Source organism: Anabrus simplex, chromosome 5 (genome assembly GCF_040414725.1).
Source record: "Anabrus simplex isolate iqAnaSimp1 chromosome 5, ASM4041472v1, whole genome shotgun sequence".
Lineage (NCBI taxonomy): Eukaryota > Metazoa > Arthropoda > Insecta > Orthoptera > Tettigoniidae > Anabrus > Anabrus simplex.
In genome coordinates, this window is record NC_090269.1 from 97,081,183 (window position 1) to 97,096,164 (window position 14,982).

General features: G+C 42.8%; 1 protein-coding gene across 6 annotated transcripts in view; it reads right to left on the reverse strand.

Annotated features, from left to right (window-relative positions):
* Positions 1-14,982, reverse strand: part of AlaRS-m (alanine--tRNA ligase, mitochondrial) — a 202,115-nt gene that overhangs the window by 60,744 nt on the left and 126,389 nt on the right. For all 6 annotated transcript variants that reach the window (XR_011018257.1, XM_067147031.2, XM_067147030.2 and 3 more), the window contains one exon: positions 14,467-14,857. Coding sequence is in view for 5 of the 6 variants with exons in the window: in XM_067147031.2 (XP_067003132.2) it covers positions 14,467-14,857 (391 nt within the window). In the remaining variant the exon portion in view is untranslated. The remainder of the gene's footprint in view (positions 1-14,466; positions 14,858-14,982) is intronic.

The following is a 14,982-nucleotide window of genomic DNA, read 5'->3' on the forward strand; positions in this document are numbered from 1 at the left end:
TTATATTGAGGCCTGGATTTGTGTTTGACCAGTTTTCTGCAATCTAGGGTAGCTAGAGTCGCTTGAATGGCGTGGTGATCACTGAAGCCGGGTATGACTTCAACTTAGGACACTGAGGAGGGATGATAGGTGAGAAATATATCTAACATAGAACGGGAGTTTTGGTGATACGTGTTGCTTCTAAAACAAGCTGTTCCAGAAAGAGATTGTAGAATGCTTTTAGGAATGTGTCTGCCAATGGACTTTCAGGGATGGGCGTGGAATCACGGGTCCATATTATGTTACATGTAACCAATCTCATGATTGGACCCATATTGAAATTTGCCATAAATGCTTACAATATAGTAATTATTTTAATCCACCTATTCAATACAAATTGGTTTTGTGTTGGTAGTTCACAATACTACAACACGAATTTACAGGGACATGTTTTGCTTTATTTACAAGCATCTTCAGCCTACATAATTGTCTCAAGGTTAAGACCTGTCATATTTGGATTGTTTTTACAAATTTTTTTGCTTGAATATAAATTCATGTTTAGTAATAATATGTAAAAAACATAGGAATTATGTACACATTAAAAGTATGACAATATGAATTACAATGTTGAATTGAAGTAACCCTTAATTCTAAAATATATTGATGTCCAAAACATCATCATCATCTTCTTCTTCTTCTTCTTCTTCTTCTTCTTCTTCAAGTGCCATATCCGGTTGCCCAGACGTCGGCGATTACTCCGGAGAAAGTTTTTCTGTCTTCTGCTAGTCGGAAGAGTCTCTCAGTTGTCTCAATACCGGTCCACTGCTTGATGTTGTGTAACCATGTTATCTCTGGTCTGCCAACTCACCGTTTGCCCTCTATTTTAGCTTGGAGAATAAGTTTTATGAGGCCATATTTGTTTCCTCTTAATATGTGGCCTAGATAAACTGTTTTGCGAACTTTTATAGTTGTTATTAGTTCTTGCTTTGTCCTAGCTCTCCTTAGGACTTCATCGTTTGTTATCATATCTGTCCAGGGTATTCTAAGCATTCTTCTGTGCAACCACATTTCAAAGGCGGCAAGTCGTTTGATACTTGCAGCTGTTAAGGTCCATGTTTTTGCTCCATATAATAGTACTGACCAGATGTAGCACTTCATGAATCTCTGTCTGAGCTTCAGATTTAGATGATTATTACAGAACAAAGAGCTCATCCTGCGAAATGCAGCTCTAGTGTTCTCAATTTTGCATCTGATTTCCTTATCTGGATCCATACTCTCTGTTATTATGCTGCCGAGGTACTTGAACTGGTGGGCTTGTTCTATTTTACGGTTGTTTAATGACAAGGTGACATTTGCATTACTATTTCCACTAAATACCATTAACTAAACATAACAACTACAATTTAAAAATTTTTGGTTAAAATTGTTTTTACAATTACAATGTTGAATTGGAGTAACCCTTAATTCTAAAATACATTGACGTCTAAAACATAGTAACTACAATTTAAAAATTTTGGCTAAAATTGTTTTCATAATGTTGTGGTCGATTGAATTAACTGTAATATGGCTTTAAATTTGAGTCATAAATATAAACTGAAGGTTAAAATATAGGAGCCATTTTTTCTAAAATCCATTGATTTCTGAAACAGTAACTTCCAATATTAAAAATTTTGGTTAATAATTGACTGTCACATAATTGCTTATGCAGATGATGCCCTTCTCTTACTTAAAAGTGATGATGTTTCAAATTTGACTTTTCGAGCTAATACAGCGCTGAATATAATTTACAACTGGGGATTTGCAAATAAATTGGAGTTCAACCCTCAAAAAACGAGCGGCATGTTCATTACGAGGAAGAGGAAAGCCTGTAGTACACATGAATGGACAAGTTATAAAATTGGTGGACCAAATGTCATACTTAGGTGTTGTTTTAGATAGAAAACTAACATTTAGAGGTCATTTCAATGCTCTGTCTACCAAAGCTAGCAAATTACTGTCTGGCTTTACTATTGCTACCGGACTGACATGGGGTCTCAAGCCAGAACTATGAAAGACAATGTATCATGGAGCAGTGGAACCATTATTATTGTATGGTTCATCTGCTTACCGTAATGTATTGAAAAGGTAGTGGGTTCAAGCCAAACTAGCCCAAATTAAAAGAGATTTTGTACTCAGAATTATTCGTGCGTACCGCACAATATCCACGGAAGCAGCCCTTGTTGTGGCGGGAATCCCACCTCTGTATTTAACAGCCATTGCCAAAGCTGAGCTCACATTAACAAAAAAAGGTGTTTTGTATCCTGAAAGGATATTAACGGTCACTTCTGAACTACAAGCTAATGCATTGATAGCAGGTCACCCAAGTCAATTTGCCAATAATCTTGTGCAAGAAGTGTGCAACACACAACATCATTACAATATTTATATGGATGGATCCCAGATTAGCAAAGAAAAAGATGGCTGGCTTGTAGGATGTGCTTTTGTAGTGCTACAGAATAACAGTGAGGTGCATGCTGAAAAATTTAGACTATCTCCCTCATGTTCAGTCTTTCAAGCCAAATTGTGCGCTATACAACAGGCAGTTATGTGTATTAAAAAACACAGTTGTGCTGCACAAATATTGAGTGACTCTCAGGCAGCTTTGAGAGCAATCCCAAAAAAAATATAACTTTCATCCAGTAGCTGTTAATATAAGATCACACATATTAGGCTACAGTAAACACATCTGCATGAAATGGGTCCGAGGTCATGACGGAGTAGAAGGAAATGAGAGAGCTGATGAACTTGCCAAAGCAGCTACTACTTCTTCTGATGCCTTGTTGATATACGAAAAGTCCCCTATGTCTCATGTAAAAAAGGAACTGAGGGAGTATACACAAGATATGTGGAACAACCAATGGATCACCAGCAATAATGGCCGGCTAACAAGAGAGTTGTTCTTTCCAAATATTCAAGACAGATTACAAAGTAGGTTTTTGCAACATGAACATATTATAACTCAGTTTTTGACAGGACATGGAAAGTTTGGATCATACTTCGAGAGGTTTGGAATCAGTGTTCAGAAGCCCTACAGCTGTACCTGTGAAATGCAACAAACTGTTCCTCATCTCTTACTTGAGTGTCTGAATTTTTAACAGGAGTAGATATGAATTATTAATGCATTTAAACATGTGTAATATAGAACACCAAGCACCTCTCACTATGGTATTTCAGAGAAGATGTTGTTATAAAGTGTTCGTTAAATTTCTCCATCTAATTTATAAGTCATCTCTATTTTAATTGAATTGTCATGTATTAAGTCTCACTATCTATAGCCCTAATATACTACTTGTAAAATAGGGTTTGTAATGGGAAATTCAATAATAATAATAATAATAATAATAATAATAATAATAATAATAATTGAACCGTGTGTTTGGTCTCCTCCCGCCTTAAAGGACTTGGTACCTGTGCTGTGCTCCTAGCGAGTTCATTGAAAATTTACTACCATCATTGTGCGTATCTCTGAATGTCCTAGGCATTGATTGTGTAATAAATGTGTCTCTCCCTGTTCCTCACTTATGGCTCCATGGACAAGGAATTCTTTCCGTCCTGGGGCGTCCCTCCGTATTTGCATTTCTTTCGTATGTCGATCGTCTGCCATGCTCCCTCGCGTGTACTTACCCCCTCCCGGCTTCTCCGAGAGAGGGGCGTGATGACGTTGGTATCGGGACCTACCCCTCCCGGCGAGCCGGTGTGCCTCGCCGGGCGGTGGTCCGTCTCACTTACCTGCTGCTCTTGGTGGAGAGCACTACTCTTGGGTCGAACCAAGCACCGTGAGAGGGGCATGGGAGGTAAGATCTACTGGCTTGCTATGTGTTGGTAGGATGATGGGAGGAACTAGGAACTTGTACAGATATGTAACGCCATGTATCTGGTTGTAATTGATAAGGAACGGCTTGGTGCCGAGATATTTTGTGAAAGTAACGTAAAGTAACTTAAAGTGTTGTACGTTTCTTGTAACATGAAAGAAAGGTTCCAGAATGTTCTGGACGTGGAGTTAGGAAGTATGCGTGTCATTGTGAGTTCACTGATAGAAGAGTTTTCCTTACCTTGTAACTGGGGAGCTGAATATACGTTGTAGCGCTGTAGTGATTAGTAAGACATTTATTTGGTACCAAGGTGCGCAGCTTACGTTATGTTAAACCTTTTATTAGAAGAGTGGAATTCCTCTTATATTTTACAAGGATGAGAAATGGAAACGGGTTAAAACCCTTCTTTAATTATGTTATGTTGATTTTCGTGCGCTTCCGAATTGGTTTGTTTTACTTTGTCTTTGAATAAAGTTGTTGTCAAGCTGTTTGAATTGGGACTTGACATTATCCTCTGGGTTGGACCTTACTTTTATATCCAGATCCCTGGCCCGCTCTCCTTGGGTCATCCTGCCGGGGGTACGGCACAGTGGTGGCAGCCAGGAGCGTGGTTCGCTCTGGATTTCCTTTTTTTTTCATTTACTTGCGAAATTTGAGCTCCCAGAGCTCTCTCGTCTCGGTGCTTGTAATTTTGCCTTGTGTGTTGTATCATTTACACGATGTCTGCTCGCGACATTATTTATCCGGGAGCTTTGCGGAAGGAGGAATTGCTGTATGAGTTAGCAATACGTAATTTGGAATCGAAAGGGACAGTTAAGGCCGATGAACTCTTGTTGAGGAACAATTTACATCGGAATGTCTCAGCGCCCTGTTATACCGAAAGCGAGGTCACGAGATCGGTATCCCTTATTGAGACTAACCTCTCTGATATCGCCTCAGTGATGGATTTTCTGGAGAGCGACGTCGCTTCGCCCCATCAACTTAAGAGAGTACAGGGTCGTTTGATGCATTATGTTCATCGTGTGGGTGATTTGCTGTCATTAGCATTAAAGGAGGAGGTGTTAAATCAGGTTCAGGATTTACAGGTCAAATCTTCTACGCTTTTAGAGAAAGTTGAGACTTGGCTAGCTGACCCGTCCATCAAGACTAAGCCAGTGTTACCTTCCACTGCGGCGGTGGTAGGCGAGTTAAACCAACCCACTCCTGACCTTGGGCCTGACGGGCAGCGAACTTCCCTCGAGCCGCATTTCTCATCTTTAGAGCGTTCTTCAAAACAGACTACGAGGCAACAGCCACCTTTGTCGCCGCAGGTTTCACCATTTTCGAGTATTCCTCACCCATTGAATAACATGCTGAAGGACAGCCCGCGCTACTCAGTGAATTCGGCGAGTGATGTGGTTGCATTTCTTCGTTTTCTTGTCGAATTCTTGGATCACGCTCAAGTATTTGGGTTGACGCATGCACAAATTTTACAGATGATCTATCCGCATACTGTTGGAGTTCTTTCTGATAAGATTGTTAATGCTATATCGGAACAATTATCGTTGCATCAGTTTCATGCCCATATACTAACTCACTTTATCCCCGCTAGGGCTCTTAATTCTTTGGTGCAACAATTCTACTTTCGTGTGCAACGTTTAAATGAGACCTTATCAGAATTTATTTCTGACATTAAATTTTATGCCAGGGTATTCGCACTTGATTATACGGAGGAGCAGGTGGTTTCGACTATCGTGGAAGGGATTACTCCGTCGTATCGTTCTTGCTTGTGTTTTGTGTCTCAGCCTCGTAACTTTGCCGAGTTGGAAGCTATGGTCGTCTCGGCGGAGGGCATTCGACATGCCGACTCGCTTCGCGATCCTGGTCTTTCTTCTGGCCGGGGTGTATCTGAGCGTGCTGTTACTCGTAAACCCGCCCCGTTAAAAATGTGTTTTGGCTGCGGCGCGTCTGATCATCTCCGTAATAAGTGCCCTTCTCGATCTCTTCAGGCACAAGGGCCTAGCCGTGGTTCGAGTACCGAGGGACCGCCTAGGGTTTCGAAGGTTGTATGTTTTCGCTGTGGGACCCCGGGTCATGTAGCGAGGGATTGCACGAAAGGGCCGAAAGGTATCTGACTAGACCGGCAAAAGGCCAGGGACAGGCTCATTAATTCGCCGTCGCCTAGTCAAAATCATCGTACGACTCCAGGTGAACGTTTGTCATCCTGTCCTGCCGAATGTTTGCAGATAACGACCGAGAATAAGGGGGTAGCTCCATTTGTCAAGGCCGAGATTAATAATGAGCCAGTGACGGCACTCTTAGATACTGGAAGTGTTGTTTCCTTTGTAAGCGAGAAGTGGTTTGATCTGCATAAATCTGTGTGTAAATTTCCCGTCGTCCACCCGGTTTCCTTTTCCTGTGTGGCTGCTAATTCTTCTAGAGTTGAAGTCTTGGGAGTTGTGAAGTGTAAGATTCGTGTTGCTAATTTTTCGTGGAAATTTCCGTTGTATGTGGCCAAAGATTTACCGTGTCCTGTAATCTTTGGATCTGATTTTTTCGCTTACTCAGGCTTGGTTTTGGATATACAGGAAGGGTCCTGCTGGTTCAAATTTTGTCGTGATGTTCGGATTCCTGTATTGCGGTCTAACTCGAGTTCTTCTTTTGCCGTGGTGCCCTCTGAGGACGAAAAGGGCTCCGATCTTAGCCATTTGCCCGAGGATCAGGCCAAGAGCATTAGGGAGTTGTGTGATGCCTTTCCCGAGGTTCTGACGGAAAAATTGGGGATGACTAACTTGTTGGAGTACAAGATAGAGGTCTCAGATTCTATTCCTGTTAGGAGTCCGCCCTATCGTCTTTCTCCCCCAAAAATGCGAGCATTGAAGGAGATCATCGATAACATGTTGCAGGAGGGAATAATTCGGCCTTCCACGTCCGCTTACTCCTCACCCATATTTCTCGTGCCTAAGCCTCAGGGAGGTTACCGTCCAGTTTTGGATTATAGGTCGTTGAATAAGAAGGTGATATTGCAATCTGTTCCGCTCCCAGACTTGCATTCCTGTTTTTCGTGGTTCAGAAAGGCTAGGTATTTTACCGTCCTGGATTTAAACCAGGCATATTATCAAATCCCTTTGGCAGAGGAGTCCCGTCATTTGACAGCCTTCGCAACCGACTGGAACCTCTACGAATTTTGTCGTTTGCCCTTTGGCATTTCCACTGGCGCTGCGGTGCTTAGTAGGCTTCTAGATCAGTTGTTTTCGGATATTAAATTCAGTTATCTTTATCATTACCTCGACGATGTCGTCATCTATTCGGAAACCTTTGAGGAGCACCTTGACCACCTGCGCGAAGTGTTGTCTAGACTGCGTAACGCTGGCCTGACGGTTAAATTGTCGAAGGTTTCCTTTGCAAAGCCGCAGATGTCCTTTTTAGGCCATATAGTGTCATCTAATGGAGTTTCAGTCGACCAGTCTCGCACCCGGGCCATTGATGAGTTCAGACCCCCACAGGACGTTAAAGGCGTCGCCCGCTTCATCGGGATGGTAAACTTCTTCCGTAAGTTTATCCCTAACCTTGCTAAGCGTGCTGGGCCTCTTAACGCCCTCCGGCGTAAAGGGGTGAAGTTTGAATGGGGTACTTCACAACAAGCAGCCTTCGAGGATCTGAAGTTGGCTATAACTAATGCTCCCATACTTGCGATGCCCGATTTTTCCAAAACCTTCATTGTTCAGACCGATGCTTCAGCCTCGGCGGTTGCAGCTGTCTTAATGCAGGAATCCGACCTGGGCCGACGACCTGTTGCTTACGCTTCCAGGACCTTGACTCCTCTTGAAAGTAAATATTCAGTCTATGAGTTAGAGGGTTTGGCTGTGTTGTTTGCCCTAGAGAGGTTTCGAATGTATTTAGAACATGTAAAATTCGAGCTTGAAACCGATAACCAAGCGTTGAGCTGGGTCCTGGGTAAACCTAGGAAAACGGGCCGTCTAGCTCGGTGGGCCATAAGAATATCGGCGTTTCAGTTCGATGTACGGCACATTCGAGGCTCGGACAATGTTGTGGCCGATTCGCTTAGCCGCATGTTCACTGGTCAGCCTATTCAGGATGATGACTCTTCTGACCATGAGGTCATAACTTCTTTACCCCTGGCTGGAGCGATCTTGACTGATGCCCCGTTGTTATACCATGATCTTGCTAAATTCCAAGTGGAAGATCCTATCTTAGGGCCTATTGTCCAGCAGTTGAAAGAAGGCAAGATTGTTAACCCATATGTGTTAAGAAATGGTGTCCTTTGCTGTCCCTCCCGCTCTGATCACAAGATGAAAGTTGTTGTTCCATCGGTATTAGTACCTATGATATTTAAATATTTCCATGAAACTCCTTTGGCTGGTCATCTGGGAGTGTTTAAGACCAGGGAGAAAATTCGCGAAACCTTTATTTGGAAGGGGCTGGATGCTGAAGTCCGTGAGATGGTCAAAGCGTGTAAGATTTGTAGGATGAGCAAGCCTGCCCTTAATACTCGGGTCGGCCTGTTGTCTTCTACCCAGGCTACGCGACCCATGCAACGTCTATTTATAGATTATGTGGGACCCCTCCCCAAGTCAAGGACGGATGGCAATAGATTTATATTTGTTTGTGTCGACGGCTTCACTCGTTTTTCTTGGTTTTTTCCGACGAGGTTAGCCACGGCAGAGTCCACCATAAGGTGTTTAAAAACCATATTTTCTTCTTTTGGTCCGAGCCAGTACTTGGTGTCCGATAATGCGAGGGCGTTCACGTCGAATTTGTTCAGAAAGTTTTGCTTTAGCCTGTCCATTACGCATGTGACAACGTCCCCGTACCACCCCCAACCCTCTTATGCAGAGAGAGTCAACCGCAATTTGCGGGCCGCTCTCATCGCCTTCCATCATGACGATGTTTTGAGATGGGACACTTCGTTGCCATGGCTGGCTTTCGCATTTAATTCTGCTGTACATGAAGCGCATCAGTTTTCTCCTGTGTCTCTTATGTTCTCCTTCGTTCCCAACTCTCCACTCAGTAATCTCTGGAACATTGATGAACTGTTACCAGAGAGGATTGACCCCCTTAACATCAGGGCAATTTGGAAAAAGGCTAAGGAAAACCTCAAGGTGTCCTATGAGAAGAAGAGAGAACGTTACAATGAGGGGCGCCGACCGACCGATCTCGCTGTAGGAGATAATGTTTTTGTTAAGAATTTCGTGCCTTCCGGGAAGCTCGCTCCTAGATTCCGAGGACCGTATGAAATTATTGATTTCTTAACGCCGGTCACCTTGTTGGTAAAGGACCCGGAGACGGAGAGAGTCTTCCGAGTTCATCTTTCGCAAGTAAAGCCTGCTTAGCGTTTCAGCTACGGGTACCTTGGTTTCATGTGGTATGAAGCTTTAACTTGGTTATCTGGAGAGTTTTGACTCATTTCCATTCTTGTCGGAGATATGCTCTTCCCTTAGTTAGTTTAAGTTTGTTCTTTCCTTTTTAAGAAAAACAAATCTGGATGTATTATTTATTTATTATGAATGATTTAATGTGAGTCCTCCCGGAGTCCTATCGCACCCGTACTGCTCCCATGGCCCCGGTCCGGTCCCCTACACTGCATTGGCCCCCTGTACCCTGTACCGGTGGATGGATATCTTTCGACATCTTTGCTGGCCTTCTGCTTTATTTTACAGTGGACTGGAGTATCCACCTACGCCCACTGCTCCATGAGAAGGGCCCCTCGTGGCTGCGATTCCTGGCGATCATTGACTCCAGCCGCCGTGTCTAACGGCTACCGAGTTCAGAAGGATGGGGATTTCCAGCGTCTGAGTTGCCTAAGGAGGCTCCGAGACGGTCAGCTACTGTGGCCGTTGTCCTGCATGCATGCCGCTCAAGGTTTGGTTGGGTTGTATCCCAGCTATGATGGTTGCCGGCCCTGATGGCCCACCTTTCCCCTGGCGATTGCTGGGGACATCTTCATTGAACTGAATGTTGCCATATCCAGGGATATACTGTCAAAGACTCGCTACTTCATTGTGGTGTACAGTAAGAAACTAATTTTTGATACAGCAAGAATGTAAAGTCAGGGATAGGCTTGGCAAAGTCTCGCTACTTCATTATGGTGTATAGTAAGAAAGTAATTTCAGTGCTAATCTTGGCAAGAACTCGCTATTTCATTTAATGTACAGCAAGAATGTAATTCAGAGATAATCTTGGACTCACTACGTCATTTTGGTGAACAGCAAGAGTATTAATTTTATATATTATCTGGGCAAAGACTTGTTTCTTCATTTTTATGTGCAGCAAGATGTTACTTTTGTATATAGTTATTTATTGTAAAGCAAGAACACTATTGTATATCCAGCAAGTATTCAAGATAATGAACTTTATGCGGCTGATCTTTATGGAAGGAAAACACTTTGGTCAACCCTGGGTTGGTGTTTTGGGGGGGAGGTCTGAACCGTGTGTTTGGTCTCCTCCCGCCTTAAAGGACTTGGTACCTGTGCTGTGCTCCTAGCGAGTTCATTGAAAATTTACTACCATCATTGTGCGTATCTCTGAATGTCCTAGGCATTGATTGTGTAATAAATGTGTCTCTCCCTGTTCCTCACTTATGGCTCCATGGACAAGGAATTCTTTCCGTCCTGGGGCGTCCCTCCGTATTTGCATTTCTTTCGTATGTCGATCGTCTGCCATGCTCCCTCGCGTGTACTTACCCCCTCCCGGCTTCTCCGAGAGAGGGGCGTGATGACGTTGGTATCGGGACCTACCCCTCCCGGCGAGCCGGTGTGCCTCGCCGGGCGGTGGTCCGTCTCACTTACCTGCTGCTCTTGGTGGAGAGCACTACTCTTGGGTCGAACCAAGCACCGTGAGAGGGGCATGGGAGGTAAGATCTACTGGCTTGCTATGTGTTGGTAGGATGATGGGAGGAACTAGGAACTTGTACAGATATGTAACGCCATGTATCTGGTTGTAATTGATAAGGAACGGCTTGGTGCCGAGATATTTTGTGAAAGTAACGTAAAGTAACTTAAAGTGTTGTACGTTTCTTGTAACATGAAAGAAAGGTTCCAGAATGTTCTGGACGTGGAGTTAGGAAGTATGCGTGTCATTGTGAGTTCACTGATAGAAGAGTTTTCCTTACCTTGTAACTGGGGAGCTGAATATACGTTGTAGCGCTGTAGTGATTAGTAAGACATTTATTTGGTACCAAGGTGCGCAGCTTACGTTATGTTAAACCTTTTATTAGAAGAGTGGAATTCCTCTTATATTTTACAAGGATGAGAAATGGAAACGGGTTAAAACCCTTCTTTAATTATGTTATGTTGATTTTCGTGCGCTTCCGAATTGGTTTGTTTTACTTTGTCTTTGAATAAAGTTGTTGTCAAGCTGTTTGAATTGGGACTTGACATTATCCTCTGGGTTGGACCTTACTTTTATATCCAGATCCCTGGCCCGCTCTCCTTGGGTCATCCTGCCGGGGGTACGGCACAATAATAATAATAATAATCTGTTTTTCCCAAACATCACGAGGTCTTCCTCTTGGTCTCTTCCCAGGAACATTGTGGTCAAAGTATGTTCGAGGAGTCCTGTGAGAGTTCATACTTTTCATGTGAGCATACCATTGCAATCTCTTCACTTCTAGAGTCTCCAGCAAGCTTCTTTCCAATCCAAGCTGTTGTCATATATCCACATTCCTTATTTTATCCATTTTTGTCTTTTGTAGACAAGAACAGAGGAACTTCATTTCTGTTGCCTAAAGTATTTGATGTACAGCATGATAGAATTTGGAAGCTTCCTGTATTCTGTTATTAATCTCTTGATATATGGTATTGTCTGATGACAGAACACTACCTAAATACTGGGAGTTGTCTACAATATCCATCTCCTCATCTCCAATTCTTAGATGAACAGTTGGAGAGTTTCTACTCATCACCAAGCCAACTGTCTTTGTTTTGCTGATTTTGAGACCTAAGGTTGTAAATGCTTCATGCCAGAGATCTAGTCTAGTTTGTACTTCTGCTTCTGTCTCATCCCATACCATTACATCATCAGCAAAAACCAGGGTATTAGTTGTTGGATCCTTTCTCTCAATCGCTTTTAAAACTTCATCCTTTATGATTATGAAGAGAAGTGGTGAAAGACAACTTCCTTGCTGGACTCCACTCTTTGTTTCAAACCAACCTGACCTTTCATCCTGGACCTCGACACAACACTTGGTTTCATCATATAATCGTTGTACTCGTGCTATGATGTCATCGGGCACTTTCTTATGTGTCAAACATTCCCATATATGTCTGTGTGGTACATGGTCATATGCTTTCTCGATGTCAAGAAAAACAGTTATAAGTGTTTTACCTTTCTCCCAATACTTCTCATAGAGCATTCTGCTGGCAAAAATGAGGTCTATAGTTGATCTATTATCTATGATCCATGTTGTTCCACCTCAAGTGTAGGTTCAACATATTTTCTAATCCTGCTCTCAAGGATGGATTCGTAGATTTTGAGGCCATGTGACAGCAGAGTTATACCTCTGTAGTTGGTACATTTCTTTCTATCACCTTTTTTCAACAATGGGATGATGACTCCTTGCTTCCAGTCATTGGGTATTACATTCTCTTTCCAGATTCTATTTAGTACCCTGTACATTCACTGTTGTCCTACCTCTCGCAGTGCTTTGAACATCTCAACACTTAATTCATCTGATCCAGTTGATGTATGGTTTCTCAGCTTAGATATTGCTGTCTCTACTTCCAACCATATCAGACAAGTGGTATTTGTGCTGCCAAAATCATAAGGTTCGTCGTCTAATGGAGTGAAATTTTCATAATAGTTCAGCAAATTTCAAAGTGCCTTTGGAACTCCTGTAATATTTTGGTCTTATCCCTAGTCACCTCACCATTAGGAAGTTCTACAGGTTGGACAGATTCATTTTGAGTTCTTCTATTCTTAACAATACTGTATAACAGTTTTTTATTTCCATCCTGCGTTATTTTGGTAGCCAGATCTTCCTTGCATTTCTGCTTTTCAGCTACAACCAACAGTTTGACCTGTAATTTTTTCTTTCTAAAGTTTCATGTTGATCTCCCCATGTTCTTGCTTGATATAAGAATCTTCTTGCACGGTTTCTGTCATTGATAGCCTTCTTAATATCATCATTCCACCAGGCAGTTTCTTTAGGCTTTCTTATTTGACCCTGTCGTCCACATACTTTTTCTGCTGTACCAACCACAACCTTCTTTAGAGTATCCCATTCTTCATCTACCAATTTCAGTTCTTCCCTCGGCAACAACCTGAGGACACCTTCCCCGAATTCTTCCTTTACACTTGGCTTGGTTAGTCGCCAAGTTTTTATTTTTGGAACTCTCTTGTTACAGAGTTTGCGAGGTCTTTCCTCTGCAATAACTGCAACTAACAGTCTATGGTCCCACCAAGGTCTTCACTTGGAATGACCTTAACATCAATGACTTTTTTCCATACATTTTGATCTATCAGAATCTATTACTGTACCTATTTTATCATCCCAGTATATCTTGTGATTTTATAGGAGTCCCTTTTCTTGAACCAAGTGTTACTCACTATCAGATTGTTTCTCATGCATAGATCTAGCATATATTCTCCCTCTTCATTTCTGTTTCGCATTCCATGAGGGACCAATATGGATTCATATCCTGTTCGTCGTTAGCCAACTTGTGAATTAAAATCACCCATTACAATTAGATTGTCATACTCAGTGTGTTCTTCGAAGTTATTAAGGAAGTTGGCCTTTTCCTCTGTTGAGCATCTGACCTGTGAAGCATAGACTTGGATCACATTGTACTTTTTCCCTCCTAAGTTCACAGATAACAATTATCCTTTCACTAACAAACTCAACTTCACTACAAGCATCTATGTCTTTATGTATTAAAAATCCTACTCCATTCTTAGACTCTACTTCGTTTCCAGACCAGTAGAGACTATAGTCCAATCTGATATTCATTTTCCCAGTTTTCTTCCACTTTGTTTCTCTCAGGCCCATGATCAGAAGTTTCCTCCTTTCCATGAGGTCGACCAGCTCTTCAGTTTTGTTTGTCAATGTCAGGATATTTAAAGTTCCCACTCTGATACTTTGTCTTTGTTTGGTTTGGGTACCTGGTGTAACATCAGGCTGTAAACAGAGATTTTCTTTCAGGGTTTTCTCCCTTAGCCTTTGCTGTCCAGTCACCTCAACCTACAAGGCAGCAGGTTGTACTCATATTAATCCCTGAATACAGGGCTGCCTCTTCCACCATCTCCACTGTACCGAAGTCCACCTTCTCCGCTGTAGAAGTCGTTGAGGTCTTCACTTGTAACCCCGAACTGGGACCCTTACCACATGTTGCACACCAGGTCAGTGTGCTCTGGGACTCGCATAGGCAGGGGCGCCACTCCCTGGGTAGGACTACCTCCGAAAAGGGTCCCTACCTGCCACGTACTCGCTTATTACTGATAAACACAGATGTGTATGGAGTTTGCCTGGTTTGGTACTGGCCGGCAGACCCTTAGCTAGACAGTCGCAGGTAGTACCGTCTACTGTCACATATGTTAGCAGGATGATCCTGACATGACCACTCGTCACTCGTTGCTGATAAACACATATGTGTCTGGAGCCGGTCTTAGTGATAAAGTGAAGAAGACATACAATACCAACCTCGAAGTAAGCAGATCGGGCACCTCTATCTCTATCAAGTGGACATCATCCTGAGGATAGACTTCCCCAGGAACCACAGTCACGTTGCCCTCGGAGTTGAGGTTGTGAGCAGGAACCGTTCTACGACAAACGGGAGCTGCAGCGGCTATACACCTCTGGACAGTGCCTTCCACAGTTACAACATCTTCAGCAGAGAAACTTTCTCCATATACAGCAAAGTCAAATGTAAGGTGAGAGTCCGTGACATGACTAGATTTCTGGCAGGTGACAGTCAGTTGTTGATGGAGAGCAGCATTAAGAAGGTGTGTAGCGGTGTGATTGCGCATGTTACCAAGCCGACGCTCAGGGTTCACCTCTAGAGTCACAGTATCACCAACTCGTAATCCACAGCCTGGAAAAGACAATGGATTATATGAATAAAAATAAAATGCACCTATGAGACAGATCTCAAGGGAGGTGTAAGACTGAAGTCACTTATGAGAGAGATCTCACCATGCAGATGAATAAAGTTTGCTT